The sequence below is a fragment of the Astatotilapia calliptera genome, chromosome 11, assembly GCF_900246225.1.
Source record: "Astatotilapia calliptera chromosome 11, fAstCal1.2, whole genome shotgun sequence".
NCBI lineage: Eukaryota > Metazoa > Chordata > Actinopteri > Cichliformes > Cichlidae > Astatotilapia > Astatotilapia calliptera.
Genome location: NC_039312.1, coordinates 8,381,111 through 8,401,985, shown reverse-complemented (window position 1 = coordinate 8,401,985; position 20,875 = coordinate 8,381,111). Strand labels below are relative to the sequence as shown.

Here is a 20,875-nt window from a genome sequence, read left to right as displayed (position 1 = left end):
GTGGTACTGCTGCTGTGAGAAGTGGATCACCTGCCAGAGATTTGATAAAAAGATGATAAAGTTAAGTAATCACCACATCTTTGTTTGTGCTTAACAAGCATCACCTTTAGAGTTACTTGAAACTTTGTGCGTGTTGTACAGATTGTCCTTTGTTATCCGCATACACACTGATTTTTTCCCCCCTTTAAAAAAGTATTTGCACTCTTTCTACATTCATATGCAATATATGCATGCAGAAACACAGACACATAGTGAGACCTAGCCTTGAGTACATTTTGACAGGCTATTAAAAATAACTGTAGTACAACCGTTGACAGGCCAAAACCAGCCAGCAATTTATGGGCATAGGACAAGTCAGCGAATTGCACTTGTGTGACTTAGATGTGTGTGTATGTGTGTCGGTGGAGCGGTCATGCTCCACTTCACCTCTTAACACCCACGTTTACACTGCGAATACACTGCACACCTCAGCGCCAACTAGCACGTCAGAAAGGCTCGCCGTTCAAGCGTTCCTGTGTGTTTGTGCTCGAGAGGTTGGACGTCCAGCTCCTGCTCCACTATTGTTGTGGTGTACCCTTACCTCAGTGCTGAAAGAGTTGCACAGCATGTGTATTTTTGTATCCTTTTCTTAAAGTATGCATTTGAATGTGCGAGTGTGCGTTTGTGTGTGTCGCGTTGGTCGTATTGTGGTGAGCCGTGACCTCACCACTAACATTTCGCTCACATGCCTTGGACGCCAGTCAGTGGGTGTGCCGTGTGTATTTTCTCTGCTTACGTTGAAACCTTGCGCTTCTACGTCACGGCAGCGGGCTGGGACATTTTGTCATCCTTCTGCATGGGGTGGATGCTAAGCGGATACAAAATGACAAATGGAAAACCAGATCTGTTTTGGGACTTTCAGTGGAAGATGGATATCGATTCAGCATCACGGAGATCACAGCGTGGGTGTGTGGCCTTTTGGGTTTACTATGTGCGTGAGTTACACGTAACTCATCATGGATTTTGTCTGAATTATGGGTGCACTTCTGTCTGGTTAAGGACTTCATTTGCTTTTCTTTTTTAAATCTTTAATTCCCTAGTTTGTCATCCAGTGACATCATCCATTCACAATCTTTTTGCAAGAGCTCCCTCTTTGCTTTCTATGTAGAATGAAGTTTAAAGCGGGTAGCTGAAGTTCTTTGTGCTTTTCTGCTCACTCTACACAAGCTGTGATGGTTAACCTTCTGAGAAAAACAATATTTTTGGTGTTTAATTGTCCTTTTCCACAGTGGGATGTTCAAATAAGCGCTACCGCTCTAGCTAAATGATTTTGGCTGGTCCAAATAAACACACGTCAATCATCATGTTTACATTATGTCAAACCAGGAGTCAAAACATTTATTCTGGAAGAGTCTTCTTTATTCACACTGATTAAAGCTATGTGGGGTTTTTTGGTGCTTTTTAGCTTGTCAAATTAGGTGCTTAACCTTTTTTTTTTTTTTTTTTTACATGTAAACACTTCTGCACAACGTGCATATGGAAACATACTTTTGCACCTTTGTTCCAGAATGTAATTATGTCCTGGGCCTAGCTAGGTGTAACCTGGCTGCAGCAGGGTGACCTTTCAATTTACAACATGTGGCATATTTTTGGGGAATATTTGTATCCCTAAGAAACCCAGCAAACTTGGCTTAATTGATGGATGAACCCACCTCATGCAAGATACGTTTGGAAGTTGTTTTCTTTGATGTCACCTACGCCATCCACTGTTTTGGTTAATCGCGACGCAGCTCCGATGGATGCTGCACTTTATTTTTAGGATCGGAGAATGAGGAGGGAAGAAGGCAGTGCCTTGGAAAACGTGGGTGGGCGCATGGTCTCTCTCTCGCTCTCCCTCTCGCTCTCTCCTGTATATAGTAAAGGCTCTTTGATGGAGACTCCATCATACCGCAGTTCGCTTTTACGCAGAGAAGATGAGCTCACGGATAGCCAAATCCAAACCGGCGATGAAACTGATGGTGGTGAGTAGCCAAAGTGTTTGCAGCTCCGCTCCTTGGATATGCTCAGCAGTAGAGCAGCACTTTATTCTGAAGGAATGACTTTTTCATCTCTTCTTTTTCCTTCGTTTTTGTGTGTGTGTGTGTGTGTTTTTTTTTATATATAAAATTACTGATCCTTAGTTGGATTTTGCGATACATAGATTTCAGAAATGCGAATAAATCTGGAGATCTTTGGCATAATTTGAATACAGTGACTTGCATGTATTGTCGTTAAGGGCTAGATAAGGAAAAGCTAAATATTTGCCAACCACATGTTCCCTCTGTGCAGCACGCCTCTGTTCAGGTACTTTGATGATCCCCCATTAATGAGAGGGGCCAGTCTTTAGGCTGTGCGCCACAATCGAAGCGTACCCCTAAATATTGTTCGGTCCTGGTATTTGATGCTGCTATATCGGGCTTTAATAGATGCATTAATATGTGAGCATATAGTTGCTTTTCAGACTCGGCTGCCATTCTCCATATCAGACACAGATGACAATCTAGTTTGTGTATCTGCTGCATGAGTTTGCATATCATTTTATGGTGTGTTGTATCTAGTTTATACTAATAGCAGAAAGTCAGATATATTAGTAGTACGTTTTAGAGCTATGTTAGGATTTTTTTTTTTTAAAGAGCTATTCAAGTAAATTGTCCGGTGTTGTTTATGCTGGGGATTTGTTTGCTTTTGGTAATGAATGGAGCTCGTTTTATTCACTGCTCTGTTCAGCCTCTACATCTTCAAACACGATCTATAGTTTTCTCAGATAAATTAAAGTTGACTCTGGGTAGTATTTCATTGCTTTTAATACTGCATGATTAAAATGAATGAAATGTTATCCTCCAAAAGCAGAGTGGCACGGTGAATTCCCAGCAGATGGTACAGTGTGTCTGACTTTACACCAATTTGCTCCTTTTTTTTTTTATGTTGTTTCCATTGGTGTGTTTTGCATGCCGTCCTGTGTCTGGGCCTTTTCTGGTTTTGCATATGTTCATGTATGCTCAAGATGGGTATCAGTCCAGAAACAGATAAAACTCTGTAGCTCCAAAACACTGATCTAGTATCCTTTTGGCCTTGTGTGAGAGTGCAGGAAAAAGAGAGATTTTTTTTTTTGCCAAGCACGGTCAGTCAGGAAGATGCGTGTTGTTTGTGCGTAATTCAGCGAACACGGCTGTGAAATAGTAGTTTATATGACCATATAATGTGATACTCAGTACAGTTTAGTTCCTCTAACTCAGTGTAGCCTGTCCTAAAATAGGCAAATATTCTGCTCTTTTGTTTATGCATCGTTCAGTTAGTCGGCCAGTACATCAGTCATTTGGTGAGTAAGACGGGCAACTTTCTGGCAACTGTTTACTCAGTCAGTCTTGACTGGCAACATCCAGCCAACATCTCCATCTCCTCTGAATCCACCACATGATATGCTTGTTTGTCTGCCTGTCAGCCAGGCTTGGTTGCAGTCTGTCTGAAAAACAATTCTGTGGTAAATGGAAACTGCAATTTTGGATCTTAAATACACCTCCAGCACCTGTGTGCTGTTCCTGTTGCTCTGCATACTCCTCACACATGTGCTTGTGTTGGCTCCAGAAAAATCTGTTTGGGTCATTGCCCAGCATGATGCCAGTGGAATAGTTCATCCTGTCAACCTGCTTTTATGAAGGCACATGTTTCAATATGTAAACAGTCATTTTCTTTGAAAGGGCAAAAATAATGCACCACTGTCAGAGCAGCAGGTAGTCAGTCAGTTGTTGTTGTCAGTGTGTCAACATGACTGTTAACCAGCATGGTTGGATAATCCTACCTCTAATCCTCATGCATGGACATGCTTTCTCCCCCTTTGTTATTATCCATGATCTACTATCTGTGTTCTCTTTATCTTTACGCCGCCTCCACGTTACGCTCTGCTTGTGGCCGTTGGCATTAGCAACAGCAACTTCCTCAAAACTAGCCGCAGGTTCACATGCAGGCTGAAGAAGCTACAGAAAGCTCACTTGGCCAAACACTGGAGAAAGGGTGAGGAATGGCGGGAAAAGACAGAGTCGGGTAGGAAGGTATCACAGCAACATGTTTTAAACAAACAAGCACAAATGTTTATTCAGAAAGCAACAATTGCCTCTAAAGGTTACTTCCATACACCTAACTTCCCGTTTCCATCAACAGTAGGTATTGATAGCAGAAGTTTGTGTGTGGGAGCCTGGGGTGGCTAGGGAGGGGCGAGTGGGATGGAGCAATTAATGGATACAAAGAGGAGAAAGAGAGCCTGCTGTTTATCTCTTACTACTGTATGACTCATTCTAAAAACAGCATGACTGATATGATGCAAATTTCTGTAGTAAAAGATTACCTGACATTAGATGTGTAACAACACGAGAACAGTTTGATTTATTTGGTTTGGTTTCAGCAAGCAGAGAAATAAAAACAACCACAAACGTTTAAATTAGTAAAACAGTCCAGATAATCACAGTGACGCGTGATCACAGAAGCAGAAGAAGTAAAGCTTCGGCCCCTCAATATGATCACAGCATAAAACTACAGGATCTCCTCTTTGTATCCAAATGTTGTGCTGGTGTAGCAATTCAGAAAAGTGATCAGATTTGGTCTTAAATAGCTCAGTTATTGCAGAGTTTTAACTAAAGAACTATAAAGCACTTTCTCAAATAACAGCTCCATCACTTGGACAGTTTGCATGTTTGTGTGTTTATCCAACGGCCCAAATATTTTCTGTTTAACATTTTTACAATAAAGAGAAAAACCCAGCAAAAATCACAAAGAAAGGCACCTTCAGACTGAGAAAGATTTTTGCACGGCAGCACGTTTTTTGGGTTAGTGCGCCTTGACACAAAATCCACAATAAACATTAGCTCTCGTGCATAAACGACTCAGTAATTTAGGTTAATCTGTAAAATGTTCTAGCAGCCAGTTAGAGATTAGAAGTTTCTCCAGCGTGAGAACATGGTGTGAGCGCACCGAGCAGAGACTGCTTGATGTGGTGTGGCATCGTGTGTCGCATAAGTGAAAAAAGACATTGACCTGCGCACGCACCCACGGAGGCACACATGCACGCGCAGGCACGCGCACACACGCACACACACGCACACACACGCGCACAGGCTGGAATCCCCCCTCAGACCACCTGCGCTCTGCAGTTAACTGAATCCATGTGCCTGGTGGATAAGCTGGTGCAACGTGGTTTGATCCCTTTGTGCCACAGCTCTTCTCCTCATGCCATGAATTTAAAGCTGACCTCAAGCACACCGAGCACGGAGTCTGTTTTTTTGCGCTGCATTTCAGCATAGTCCAAACTCTATCTTTCCACGAGCAACACAAAGTATTGTGTTTCTGTTTCATAATGCAGTTGTGAATTACTAAATTGCATTAAAATTTCCCAAGCTCTTTTTATAAAAACATTTGAATCATTTTATCCTGTAGTTTAACCTTTCGGAACACATCAACACAAATGAAATGCATTCGGTTAGCGATAGGACACTGATATTTTGCCTTTTCGTACTAGCTGACCTGTTTGACCTGACCTCTTCACAAACAAATTCAGTCAGAGGGGACGTAAAAAAGGCCCCAATAAACTGCTTTATGTCAGCGCAATAGATTTGCACATAGTTCCAGTCAAAGTATGTCATCATAGTGATAGATCAGTGACAGATAAACAAAACGAAAAGTGTGTGCCTCTGCTCGCTTAATCTCAGAGCCAGTAAATAGCTCACTGGATTGGGTATCACTTGTGTTGAATGTTGTGGGTAGCTAGCACAAGTGAGACGCTTTTGAGACGCTATTGATCCAATATAACCATGTCTGTCACCACCTTCTACAGCATGGAACCCACTCCCGCTGTTTGTTTTGTCTTTATTAAAGAGAAAACATCTCTTAAAGCAGCACATGTTCTCTGTTAAAGCATTGGTAGAAACTTCTCCTCATAAACACGAAGCTTTTTGCTCAGCTCAGTTCAAACGGGATTCGCTGGCACAGGTTATATAAGCAAACTATATCTGATGAAGCGGGTTTATCCAGTATAAATATAGACTGTTTTATTCAAACTTTTTAGTTTAATCCACAGAAATGTGGGAACTTTTTGAGCCTCCTTTTCCAGCAAGCCGTTTTCCAGCGTCGCTTGCAATTATTTACATGTAGCAGCTGCTCTGCCTTGCTCAAGGGCTTTTGCACAGGAATGCTAGAAAATTATCCCCATCTCCGTACCTTCACCCTTGATTTTCTCCTCTGAGCTGGCTGAGCTCCAAATAGGATATGTCCCTTGCTAAGCACTCCTCTGATGATGCTAACATTATAATTATGGCTGTCAGTGGCCCCTAGCTGCTGTGTAATTTAGATTTCCCGTGGTCGTCCATGATGTCGTCAGATGGCAGCTTCTAAGGAGACAGACGGGTGAAAAGTTCAGTATCTTTCGTAGCTCTTGATAGATGGAGTCACATGCTCCACAGGACGTCCATCCCAGTGAGTTAATTTTTAAAAAGTTGACATTTTCTCTTCTTCAGTAGCAGAAAGCTACCGTGCTGGGTGGTTGGGATAATTTAGTGCTGCCCATCAGAAAGTGACCAGAAAGCAGGAAGGGCCTTAAATAATGTCTAGAACCTTCTCTGAAAAACATGCAGTCAGATGATCTGAGAGATAACATCTGTATATGCAATAATCTTTCAGTATGGAGTCAAACATCTGTTGAACAACACTACTTGTTGTCAAACACTTGTTATACTTTATGAGGGCTGGCCTTGAGTTTTACTTTGTTTTTGTTTTTTTAAAGTCTGCTACATCTGTTTCTCAGGCCTCTGGTTCATTCACTTTGAAGATGACGAAAGCATATGTGCACCGAACACTGCACAACCGAGGCATTTCTCAGACCCAACCTAAAAAGCATCATTGTACTCATTCATTTTTATTACCTTTTATACATTTCCTGTCACTGCTTTGTGCTCGCATGTCACAGATTTAGGCAAATCAAACTTGTTTCACAAAAAGTACTAAAGGCAGGACAACAAGGACAGATTGGCTGACAATAAAAAAAATGAACTTTGATAGATTAAAATCAACAAAAGGTGCATGAGAGTCCAACAAAACTAGGTACAAGCACTAGACATCAAAACCTAAACTGAAACAAGATGAAAGGCATGATAGGGATACAGAGGGGAAAGACAGGATTATACAGTGTACATGCAAAGAGCACTAAATGAGAGAACGCAGGTGGAACTAGTAGGGAGGTGGAAATCGGTTACAAAGGTGGTAAAATAAAGGCAAAGACAGCAACTACAAAAAAGATACAGAATGAAGCAGATTGCTAAAATAAAGCAGGACATGACTTTAACTGTGACGCAGAAAGCACATATAGACAGACAGAGGGAGGGACAAGCATGCACATGGCAAGCTATTGTGCCATTTGACGGATTTCTAAAACAAAAGGGGCAAACGTTTATCAAGGGCTCTGACCGAGGGTTGGACTGTCCTGCCAGTAAACCACACCTGGATGATCCAGGTGATCCTCTGTTAGTCACTCAGCATACTCCACTCTCCTGTTTCTAAATCAATTGGATTTGGTCTCTGGGCTTAATGGAGTGTATATACACATTTCTTAATTTAAGGAGTAAGACTATGATTATGGGTTTGAATCTTGCTGGGGCCACCCAGACTACAAACAAAGTCATGCTACTGCTCAGCAAGTCGCTGATGAAAGCCTTCCACTGAACATTCGGTGGAAGAGGTCGATAGGTTTTGCCGGGAAAAGCACTGCGCTCTCCAGGCTGTTTGATGTTAGGTTTCTATTATGGTGTGCGAAACCCATTCATCTATTTTTTGCCGTCTTCCTCGGTGATGACCATTGGAAAGGGAAACAGAATAAGATGACGCAAATAACAAAACACGTATATGCAGGGTGCACGTAAAGTAGTAGTGTGGACGTAAACGCAGTGACGCTTAGGAAAAACACGTCATTTGTAGTCATTTGTAGAACGGGCAGTTTGTTCAGTAACATGTGGCAGGACAGGGAAGTCGCAGCTGTACTGCACACTGTTTCTCCCAAACTCACACCCACTCATAAACACGCGTAGATTTCTGGTGAAAAGACCTTTTTTCTTTTTATTCTTCAATATTGATTAAAGGATACAGAGGCAGTCATCATGTAACACACACACACACATTCTGGTTTTCCAGCCATTCTTTAGTTGCATGTTCATTTGCACAAAGTCGACTGTTTTTTGTGGCTCCGAGTTCTAAGGTGAATGGGATAAGTACAAATGCATGCACGCAGGAAGGAGATCAGTGGTGTGCTGCGGGTAATCTGTAGAACAGAGTGGGTGACTGTTTTGTATTCTGGTGGTGAATGGGGAAAGCCCAGTAACCTCCAACAGTACTCTTTATGAACAGCAGCCAGGAGACCACAGAGCGCGCAAACCAGCTCTGAGGAAGATGGTAATTGGACATGAACATCGACTAACACGCACACACCCATATACACTCACACGCGCACGCATTCCTGCATGCTCGCACCCCTGCACACACATGCATGGGAGGTTTTTTTTAGTTGTTTGTCATACAAATTCATTTATTTTTGAAGATGCACACATGATATGAAGCAAGAAACCACATGCAAACACACACTCACAGACAATACAAGACGGTCTATTGTTGGTTAGTCGTCCAAGCAGTGAGGATGTATCCGGGCCAACGGGAAAGTCCAAAGAACCAATGGCTAAGGGCCTTTGAGTGGAAGAAGCCTAATGTGTGACAGCTGGTCTGCATGTGCCCTCGACCAGCTAGATTGGCTCCATGTTAAACATGCTCACCAACTGATATCTCATATTTTAGAAATGAACCAAGCGTTTCAGTTTTTGCCTAGGCGATGATACATGGGCTTGTTTTTGTCATTAGTTACACAGGCTTGTCAGAGCCTCGCTGAAAACCACCCACTTTACAGAGTATCCATAACGATGGGCTGGTTTTGGGTGGCTGAGGAGAGTGTGGGTGTGGTGTGGATCTTAATCTGGGACAGTATTAAAGTGCGATAGATCACCTCTGAATCACATCAGATGCTTTTCAGCTGCAAAGCAGCCGAGCTTACGGGGCTGCCGGCATGGGTAGGGAACTGCTAGTGAGGGCAGAGAACACAAGGCTGCACAACTAATGCCTGTAATCCTGTGTCATGCACTTCTTTTATTTCAATGTGTAGAAAATTTTGGCATGACTGAAACATCTGAATTCATTTAAAAAGCTTTGGATTAAAGTCAAACAGATGAGAAATGATGCCAGAAGGCCAATAAAATCATTTTGATCCCTTTATTAATCCTAAAAGTTGAGATCAACAAAAAGCATTTACTGAAAATAATGACGAGTTGAGGCAAAACAAAAAGGGACGTTACTGCCCCAAAAGTTTAAAATACACTTGTGTTATTCCTGAGAATTTGTCCCTATAGAGTAATCAATTTATCAATTTCAGGGAAACTAGTCTATTCTGATTCTCTGAACTGCACTCTGAAGAGCAGCAGAAAGAACAGGACCTTATGTCCACCAGGAGCTTTACTGCTCTGACCTTACAGTCAACTCGTTCTTACTGGAATCTTTGGGTTGGCGAGTGCTCCAAAATATAAAAATATTTGATTCTTTTGCCAAAGTGAAGCTGTTCACGAGACGGGTTTCATTAGAGATTTTGTCACTGCTGTTGAGTCAGTTCCTGAAGCGACTTACTTTCTTTCTCTTGCAGCTTTTGACAGCTTCTCTCTCCTGGGCCTTTCAGCAGCAAGCTGAACAACCAACGTACCAGCACCGTGACCCCGCGACATCCGCGTTCCTCACGTGTAACCAGTGCCCACCTGGCACAGCGGTGAAACGACACTGCACTGCCGACATGCCCACAGAGTGCCAGCCCTGTCCTGACAGGCATTTCGCCGAGAACTGGCACTGGGGGGAGAAATGCCAGTACTGCACCTCGGTACGTATGAGGCCATCAACCTAACATTCAGTTCTAGTTTTTCTTCTTAATAGAAACTAGGGCTACATGTTTCATGAGGCCGATAATGGTTCCTTTGTTGTGTGTTCAGACCGTAACTGACTGGTTTTTGTGACAATTACTGGATTTTGTAGTAAAAAAAGATCAATGTATCGTCTCATACCTAAAAGAATTTCCCAGAGCTGAAATCAAAGTATGGTCAGGAATTATGCACATACCTTTAGTTTTTTGTCTTCCAGCTTTTTTCAGTGGTGCTTTTATGTGGCTTTGCTGGTGTCTTTTCCCAAGATGCATGACCTTACTGTTTATTTATGTTTTGGTGCTGCATTTGTCTTTTTTTTAAGCCAGTATTTCCACTTCAGTTTTTGTTACTAAAAATGAAAGTCCCAGTTTGCTCATTGTGGTAGAATGATCTTCCCCCAGAGTTTTGATGTTTCTCCTCCGCAACTCCAGATAAATTACGCAATCACCACTTTTTCATGATAATCCTTGTATTGTTAACATGTCTGCTTTGTGATGCTTTTAAATTTCAGTTTTCGTCTTCCCAACAGACTAATATGATATTTGAGACAAGTTGCAGAGCGGAAGCATGATGTTCTTTATGACCTGCGTTGCTGTGAACTGCTGTGTTGTTTATAGCAACACATGCAAATAAACTTTTACCTACATTTTCTGTGCGTGTGCAGCTTTACAGCTTCACATGTGTGACCTCTCTGTGTTCCCGTTTAGGTGTGTAAGGAGAGACAGCTAGTGAAGCAGCAGTGCAACAGCACTCATGATCAGCTGTGCGAATGTGCTCCAGGTTTCCACCTAGTGATAGAGTTCTGTATCGCACACAAGGCCTGTTCACCTGGATATGGAGTGGCAGCTTTAGGTAAGAGTAACATCCACATTAAGAATATTATTCAGACTGAGCAGTTTCTATAGGAATTGTTTGAAAAACGAAAACAGCTGGTTTGGGCAGCACAAAATGCTTTGATTTTTTTTTTAACTGAAAATGATGATCAGAAATTCTGCAAAAGGCAATTAAGAATGAATAAAATCATAAATAGATAATGATTTTTAATCAAATTGCTACTGAGGCCCATTTTCAGCAGCTGTTGTTCCGGTGCAACATTTTGCAAATTTATTGTTTTACAAAAAAAATCAAGAGTACCGTTCCTTTCACAAACCACCGTTTCCTGAAGCTGCCAGTCAAGGACCTGGGAGGCATTCTGCACTGACGCCTCCTGCTTTCTTTTTTTGTGGTTAACTCAGGCTACTTCTGTTAAGGCAGCGGTCTGTGAAGATATTTCTGTGGTCCTGCAAGTAGCCAAATTCACTGCTTGATTAGGGAGAGAAACTGTTTCCAGCTGTACAAAAGGCCACTCAAGTGGAAAAATGGGCCTCTGCAGATGTTATGTATATTAAAAGCAATCAATAATTTATGATTAAGGGTAATCATTTACAACATTTCTGACTATTTCCATATCATATCAAATAAAACAAATGTGTTTTTCCTCCTAAAGAAAGGAGATTCCAGGGTGACGTCAAACCTTTGTGTAAATTGGACTTAAATGAGTAGATTGCTACCAGAAGCAGGAGTGTAAATATAAGGCTCGCGGGCCAGATTTGCCCCAACAAAGACTGCAGTCCAGCCCACTGGAAATCTTTAGAAAGTGTAAAAAGGAGATACATTTTTAATTTCAATTGTATTTTTTAATACATTTTACAGCTTTTCCTGCCGATAAAGCGCTCCCCCAGAGGCACCAAAAGTAATGAAATAACAGATAAACAATTCAATGACAGAAACAATTCATTTTTTTATGATCTACTATAGAATTTTTTCACAGTAAAATAAATAAATAAATAAATAAAATAGGCATTTTTTTAATGAACAAAAACTTTCTGTGGCGACAAGCTGCCAGAACCTTTTTATTTCTTACAGTGTAGGCAGTAGGAAATACATGTAAATAAACAGTTTCTTTCATTTACTGCAGGATTCCTTTATCAGGGGGAAACACTCCGTTATACTTTTTAAAAATAAATAATCAGATTTTATATTATTATATTATTTCACATATCAAATGCATAGTTAAACTGATAGGAAAGGGTTTTCAATGGTCCAGCCCATTTAAAATCTAAGTGGGCTGCATGAAGCCCACCGTGTACAATGGAATTTGACTTTGCTGACATCAGGTGTCTGTAATAGCGCAAGAGTAAATTCAGTCTGCATGTAGACTAGACAGTTGTAGTGGTTTATCTTAGTGAGTAAACATGAGAAAAGTGCAGTATGTGTGCTCAAAGGGACACTCAGTCTGCGTGTCACTGTAACAAGTATCTTTTCTTTGATCTTCTTTTGATCTCACCAATTTCCCGGGCGGGTTACACTGGACTGGCCTGTCAGGAACTTTGATAAAGCAGAGAGATGCGTCAGTTACATTTTCACATTCAGATATGTTCTTAATTATATTACCAGACACCAGGTTTTTCTTCCTCTTCTTCCGAATATGTGAACCAAACCCATTCCTGATGAGCATCTCCCTTTTCACAGAAAAAAACCTTTTTAAAGTGTTTCTTAGAAATGTCCTACTTCTCTGTTTGTGTCTCTTCCTCACAGAGGTATTTTCACCATCTCCTGCTCTGTGTTTCCTGGCAGTGAGAGGCTATCAGGGTTTTTGATGTAGCTGTTAAAACATGCAAAGCATGCTTTGTTGTACTTGTGAACTAGAGCGCTAGATGTGTGAAACGGGCAGTTAAGTTGTAGCTAAGAACAATCTTAACAACTTTATTGCTACATATGCACGATTAAGCTGAGTAACTGGCGCATAAATGCATTTGTCCATGTTGAGAAAAAACAAAATAACTTGATAACTTGTTTCTGAGTCAACAGGAGAACTTGAAAAGTTAGTCTTGACATCATAAAGTGTCTGTGCAAATAAAACAGTCACGTATGTCCTGAAGGTGTGAAATACGTAACTATAGCCTTTCTCCACAAAATGTATCTAATACAGAACTTGGCGTTCTGTATTAGATACATGCTGTATATCAGTGTTCTAACACTGATATACAGCATGTCTGACCTGACTCAGTCTCTTCCACTTTAGTCTGTGTTGTTAGTGATATGAAGTCCTTTGAATGGTCAGCAAGACTAGTTATAGAAATGCCTGTCCATTCCAGAGTTCATCAAACCGTGAAAACAAACTGTCTACTGGCATCACTCAGAAAATTCAGGTTACTTTGTGTCATTCAGTGTGCGCCAAATGAACCACAGCAAATGTATATATCATTATAATAGCTATAACTCATTTCCTTTGATTCCAGGCCTTCAAAGCTAGCCATGTAGCTTTATCTGTGACTTTTTTTTTTATCACATCCTGTAGTGTTGAAAGGTTTTTATGTAAATCAGAGAAGCTAAATCAGAGTGTTATGAATCTTCTATGTCTACAACCCTCAGATAAATTATTATTTGCACAGTATTGTTGTCTTCGGTTTTAAAAGTAAGCAACAGATGATAATGTGACATTTTGAAAGAGTGAAAGCACTTTCTCATTTGTTCCTTTTGTACCTGATAATGCAAATTGTAAAGCATAAAGAGGAAACTTGAGCGATGAGTCATCAACTTATTTCGCCCTTCCTGTGCTTCCTCTTTGAAATAATGTGATGCAACAGTTTCTAGTTTCTCCGGCAGTTTCAACTTAGTCAGTGTGATGTCTCAGACCTTACAAAGACTTAAAATTACGCTGTAGTTTCTGTGTATATGTACTGTATATGCGATGGTCCGTGCAGGTCTTTTGGTTGGCATGAGGCTCCAAATGGACTTCTGCATAGTAGCAGTTTACTACAACTAACCCTGGACATGGTCATCAAAAATAAACTGCGGTATTTAAATGATGATCAGTTGTTACCAAGGGAGCCAGATTGTGCCAAGAAAATATCCCCACAACATAACAGCACCAACAACAATCTGAGCCACTGATACAAAGCAGGACGGATCCATGGATTCGTGATAGCCTCTGCTTCCTGCTCTTAGGTGAAAAGAGTGGCACCCGGTGTGGTCTTCTGCTGCGTAAGAGGTATGCAGAAGAGCATCAGATATGCCTCTTGCCTTCCTAAAAGCTCAAAGCCATTTGTTCAGTCTCCTCTGACCATTCTCTATAAACCCTAGAGATAGTTTTTTGTATACTTGGACCAGTCTGCCTGGCACCAACCGTTTAAAGCCATTGAAATCACCTTTCTTTCCCTTTCTGATGTTTAGTTTGAACTCTAGTTGCCATGTTATTTGCTGACCAGATATTTCTGTTAACAAGCAGTTAGACAAAGACCTGATAAAGTGGCTGGTGAGTTTTTAATGTTCTGCAGCTGCGTGAGTCCATGCAACTATCATTCATGCTTAAGAGGTATTGTGTCCATCAACACCTGATACAATAACCATGCGCCAATAACATAGTGGATATCCAATCTGATATTTTTTTCAGATTCCTTCCTTAGTGTGTCTGTAGGAACTGTTGGTGAGAAAGTCTGATTTTAAGCATACCAGTGCACTGAATCTGGTATTTGTACTGGAACCACAGCATAAACTAACACCAACCTTCTCATGACTTCATGTTAAACTTTGGACCAGAGTCCAGAAATCACAAGGATGAAACAACATTTTCCATCGATTGTGGTTATCATGTGACCCCTGCAATACTTTTTTCCATAAATTCCACTGACCTTAATCCACAATCAGCAGACATGAGACAGCAATTTAGGGGATCTCCCCCCCCCACTGAAGCTGAAAAACTTATTATGTAATGCCTCGAGCTGTGGTTAAACCACAGGATGCTGGGTCAGTCTTCTGACAACACAAGCCTTTTATGACTCCGTCCTTTCCCCCTTGATCTCCTGATTGTTTGTTTCTGGTTAGAATTCTTTGTCATTCTCCGAATGGGATTTGCTATGTGGTTCATCTGTGTTTTTGGAATCCGATCGATATGGTAGACAGTACGGGGGGAGGGGGGAACAGCGTGCAAATCAAGTTTTCGTGAGTAATTTTTTTTTTTGCCTCTTCCATGTTTGTTTGATCATTATATTGTTAGGCAAACAAGTGTTAGATCATCAAAATTTCCAAAATACCCAAGATTTATTTTTGTTCAACATTTATTTAGTCAGGTGACGACTTCCTTGATTAAATAAATCAGCAGTAATTAACTTGGAAACCAGTTTTCTAGAGCAGACTGAACAAGCAGCATCGAAAGTTGCACACAAAACTACAACTACAACTACTAACAATAGTAGTAGTTAATATTATCACTATTATAAGCTGTCATTATAATAAAACTTTGATGAACAACAAATCAATGATTCATACAATGTGTTTCATCTATACATGTCTAGAGTCTTTAGTCAATAACTAGTAAACCTTGTATTACATAAACATTAACGATAATATGTGCACCATTAATCAGATCTAAAGCAATTTCTTTTAGCTGACATGCATTCTTTAAATTTTTTTCCGCAGAGGAAATTCTGAGAAATTGACATTAAAGTCAGCAATAAAATATAACCGTCATACTAAAGTTATAGGCTGTCACGTTGTCATCTGACAGAGTACATGCTTTGTCATGACTCGCAGAGGAAACGTTTTTGATTGTTTTTTATGCATATAAGGCGATGGTTTCCTATTTGACGATATGTTTTCAAGAAAGGACGCATTGTACCATGGTAGCGGGAAACTAATCAAAGGTTAAATCTGAAATAAGCATGGCTTGTCGTCCCACGCACTTTCACTTCAAGATCAAAATAAAATGAGGATGTGATTACTAGTTCCACTTCATGGACTGTCATGCGTGCTGATGGTCATATACCAGAAGTTGTGATGGTTTCCTGTAATGGTATTGTGGCAACTGTCAAATGAGATTATAAAAAAAAAGGTCACGTATCTAAATATAGTTTTAAAGTTGCAGCATATTATAGTAAATCAACTGTAAAATAAAGTTCTCAAAACATGCCTACGTATTACTATTAGAAGTGGCTTTGGCTGCAAAAAAATCAGCTGACAAATCACATTGCAGCTAAGTCACATGACATCATAGTAAGAGCATGTAAGATACAGAATGAGGGCGGCGTAGTGACTACGACTGATATGAGTCATTCTCTGAAACACGCTCTCAGTATGATGAGCTTTCACATGTCTCTGCGGTTCTTAGAATCACATCTGCTTCTTTTTGCACTAAATGGTGAAAATGGCTGAGTTTCAGTTAAAGCTCTAGATGAGAAAAAAAATCTGTGGTTAGGTGCTTTCTCACATGCTCAGAAGCGTCACTTCTATCAGTTTTCATTTGCAAAACTTATCTCTGTAAATCTCTTCCAGGTACGCCAGTGAGTGACACAGTGTGTGAACCTTGCCCTGATGGTCATTTCTCCCCGGGTGGCTCCTCCACCAAGCCGTGCCAGCCTCACACGAACTGCTCAGAATTGGGCCTCAAGACACTGAGATGGGGCACGTCCACTGCAGACAGCCAGTGTGGCACTCCGGACAAGAAGGCAACGCTGGAGTGCTCTCATCATCACACTTTGTGCCAGACTGGTGAGAACATACGCGCTGTCATGTTGGGCATGGCGCTGCAGAAAAAGATCATATGGAACGTTTTAGGACTAATCCTGGAATTTGGGTTGATCATTAGCGCAGTGTTTATCCAACACACACACATAAACGCGCGCGCACGCACACACACATGCACCAGTGTTGTTGAGTTAACCTCAGCTGTCAACAACTTAAAAATCAACTTGAAGTGAATTATTTCAAACATGTGGTCATTTTCACTCCTAAAGGCAGGGGATTTCCTCGGTCAGGTTCGCTGTCCAGATTCCAATCTTTTGCAAATTCTTGCGTGCCTTAAAACCAACACAGCAGTGAAAACCAAAGGGTTGAACGCTGGATGTTTATGGCATTGTTGTCAAAAAGACCCATGATGGATCAATTACCCCCTTTAACTGTCACATCCCCAAACACAATAACAGAGGAAACTGAGTCAAAGGAGACGCAAGGCACGCTGGTTGCTCTTTGTTACTCAGACTTTGACTGTGACAGATGCTGAAGGATAATTTGAGATGAGAAGCCGCAAGTATGACACTAAATTCCCAGACCGTGAGAAACCACAGACACTGGAGAACACACACATGCAGATGTACAGACCCTGGCGCACTCATATGCCACACTTAGACGAAAACACACAAAGCTGTGGTCCCTCTGGGAGGGTGATGCTCTCCTCAAACATTCATTCACAAATTGCCTTCCTGGTAACTACACCACCGCAGAGTGCCTGCTTCAAATCCTGGAACAGCTTAGCAGTGTTTCTGAGCAAAAAATGTAAAATTGAAAGCAGTTGGGATTCCCAAAGTCGGTATTAAGCCACCAGGAAGTCACTGTTAGTTGTGGTGCGAGCCGCAATTACATCACTCATAAATTACTGAAATGATCAACATGAAACATGAAATTTGGTGTAATTTCACATCATCTTTAATAAAAAGGATGTGAAATTGCACATTATATGAAGTGTGTCCGGTTGGGAGTGTCCTCAGCGAAAGCAGGAAGAAGAATGTTCGCTTGGCTGCCTTAAAAAATGTAGCGCAACAGGCTCGGCTACAGTTTGGCTCGGCTAGTAGGAGTGATCCCAATGAGTAACAGAAAGAAAAGACAGCTGTGGTTCTCTCGTGGTCAAATTACAAGGCAACACTCTAAACATAGGCAAAACACATGCAAACACAAAAAATATGCAGAAGTAAACTGATGAAGTATTGAAATGTTAAAATCCGTTATATCTAATTTTAAACTGCCTTCAATTAGGAACAAAAAAAAAGAAAAAAAAGTTACTTTATGTTGTTATCCCAGATTCCCAGATTGACGTTATTAAGGTGGAGACTATGGAGTCTTTACTGTTGATTTTATGGTTGAAGAGTTGCAGTGACACAGATGAATAAGCAAAACATAGTGAAACTGTTACGTCAGTAAACATAGTGTGTAATGTCAGTTACACAGCGATGTCTATTTAAAGTGTGCAAACATGCGGTAACGTGCCACCACAAACTGTCGTGGAATCACTCCACAAATGTGCAATTGGGACTTAGGTGGGAACCTCTAAGGTTAGTTTGGCATTATCTACAGATACCGATTTAAACAAGGGGTGAAAAATAAAAGATCTAAAAGACATAAATATGTTTAACATAGCTGATCGCACTAAGATGTCAAGCATTGTACTAAAAGCTGGGCCATGTTTGGGCAGGTGTCACTCTACCAGCCCGCTTGTCATACTGGAATACATACAGCCAATGGTTTGGAATTTACTAAAGTTGTTTTATTACTTGTGAACATTTACTCATTTGTAACAGGTTGTTACAAATGTTACATATGTTACATATGTTAATTCCTTCTGGTTTAAGCAAATGGATATCAAGCATCACTATCCAGAACTTTTGTGCATGTGTGTGTTTTCAAGCCCACTTTGCTTCTCTTTCCAGATGTGACTCTTTGTGAAGAGGCGGTTTTCCAGTCGCTAGCCTCGCTGCGACTTTCCTCGGTGCCCCTGGAACGACTGTTGGACAGTCTTCCTGGGAAGAGGGTGGATCGCAAGAGCCTGGAGAGGCTGAAGAAGACCTGCTCTCCCCAGCAGCAGGTTCTCCACCTTCTGCGACTGTGGAGAGAGCAGAACAAAGACCAGGACAAGCTGTATGGCTTCATACAAGGTATAAAATAAGATTTACAAGAATGCTGCACCAGCACAAACTGGGTTTTTGTTTAGAAAAAAAAAGGAAAAAAGACTCAGAGATTTTAGAGACTGACCTAGTTGCACATATGTTGCTGTGAGTTTCTTTCTCAAGGTGCAAAATACAGGGAGGAGAATATTTAAATCAAGCGCACAAACTGACCACACATATGAGCAGCGTCTGAGTGTTGTGCTCACATGCTATTTTGCCCTGTTTAACATATCTGTTTGCTATTTTAATTTTTGCATTGGTGTACTAATGTAAACATACTTTATTTGAAGGTGTGAACCACTGTGAGAGGAAGGTCTCCCGCTGCAGCAGTCTAAAAAACCTGACGCTCGACGACCTCATGAAGGTAACGAACAGCTTGCCGGGAGTGAAAGTTAAGGAGGCGGATGTCCAGGCCGTGGTCTCTTCTTGCCTCCCCAGGCAGTACATTCTGCAGCTTCTTCACCTCTGGAAAAAAGCAAACCACAACCTGGACCTACCAAATGCTCTGTCTCACAGTCTCAGGGTCCTGCGCAACCAACAGGCACCACGTTATCTGCTCAAAGGCCTGAAGAAGATCAGCCGCATCATTGGAACCACCTCGGCACAAAAGATGTTTCAGAAGATGTTTGTCAGTATGCTTCAGGATGGATCGTGTTTTAAAGCCCATAAGCCATTAAATGAATAAGCAGTACACAGGTACAAATAGAAATAGATACAACCTAAAGCATAAATAAACACTATTTCACTGACAAAAAAGGGAACACTAAAAAGATACACAATGAGCAGGGAGGTGCATTTTTTTTGTAATAGTGAGAGGGCTTTATAATATCAAAGCTATGCATATACTGCCTAAAAATGGGTTTTCCTAACTTTAACATGGAAGGAAAGATGGAAAAATAAATTTGTCTTTCCTTCTCTGATTTTTTTCTGACCTAAACGAGGCACTAATAACTTCATCCTCAGTCCACGGTAACCGTCCGCAAGGAAGAATCTGACAAAAAAAAGAGGTGTTCACACATCTGTGTACTAAATACGGATGTAAAATAAAAGGTTTTTGAAAAAAAAAAAGATTTTTTAGAACTTCATGACTGGAGTCTGTGAAAAATTTTAAAAAAATGTTATTTAAGATGTAAATATTAATACTATTTTATAGAAAATGGTCCGGCAGATGTTGTTATTGTTGCTTTCTCGCTGTTTGAGAGGAAGGATTTGGTTTCATAATGAAATATTTTTTCTCATTTGTTGGTGTGTTTGTTCTGGACTGCTGACAAGCAAAGCTCATCGTTATTATTTTGTAGTTGTTACTTGTATGAATGTACAAAGGAGTGCAATTGTTTTCTATTTAAAAAAAGTAATTTTTACTTTCTGAACATGTAAAGGCTTATGTTTATTACTTCTTAGAAATACTGGATTCCAAATGCTGCAAGTTAATGAAGTGATATTTGTTTTATATTTTTGTTGTATCGCGTTTTTACTATAAGTGTATGATCTTTGTTGTATATGTGCCTGACTGGTCCTTTTTAAGCTTGTTTAAGTTGTGAACATTGATAACAAATGATCTGACTAAATTCAGTGTGTAAAGATGTATTGTTTCATTATAAATATGCAATGAACAGACAGACGATTTTAGTCTTGTGATTTCATAGCAGTGTTAAATTTTGGAGAAACCCCCCCCCCAAAAAACATTGTTTTCTGGTAAATCAACTATATTGTATGCTTTTAGTTTTAAAATCCTCCAAGGGTGCCTTCCCTGAGATGGAAGGGGACTGAATGGCTGACTGGATCAAACAATCTGTACTTCTGATCTCTTGACTGAGAAGAATTTGGTCTTCCCCAGCTTAGCGATCAAGGCGTACAGTGAGTTTCCTGACAGAGCCACTTTGATGTGAGTCACCTACATTAGATCAGCTTTTCCAAGATGTCAGTGTAGCTTCTATTTACACCAAAGTGCACATGAAGCCTGCCAGGATTAGAAACAGAGGCACTGCAGTTACATTTGGATATAGGCCTTGATGATTTCTCTAAGTATGAAAGTGCAGCTGACGTTTCATGGTGGGTCAAATGTCTGAAGTTAAAGGATCACGGTGCATGTAATGTGTACTATAATCATAACTTGATGCTGATTTCATGTATATCTCACAGGCAGTATCATTTTTCTGTAGCGGTGAGGACTTAAGA

The 20,875-nt window shown here is 40.7% G+C and overlaps 1 protein-coding gene across 1 annotated transcript; it reads left to right on the top strand.

The window, feature by feature from the left end:
• Positions 1–1,871: 1,871 nt before the first annotated feature.
• LOC113032709 (tumor necrosis factor receptor superfamily member 11B-like) lies at positions 1,872–20,301 on the top strand. The gene is made up of 6 exons (XM_026185752.1): positions 1,872–2,000; positions 9,734–9,961; positions 10,709–10,853; positions 16,314–16,529; positions 18,461–18,685; positions 18,988–20,301. The coding sequence occupies exons 1-6, from the start codon at positions 1,953–1,955 to the stop codon at positions 19,380–19,382; spliced, it is 1,257 nt and encodes a 418-aa protein (XP_026041537.1). The 5' UTR covers positions 1,872–1,952; the 3' UTR covers positions 19,383–20,301.
• Positions 20,302–20,875: the final 574 nt, after the last annotated feature.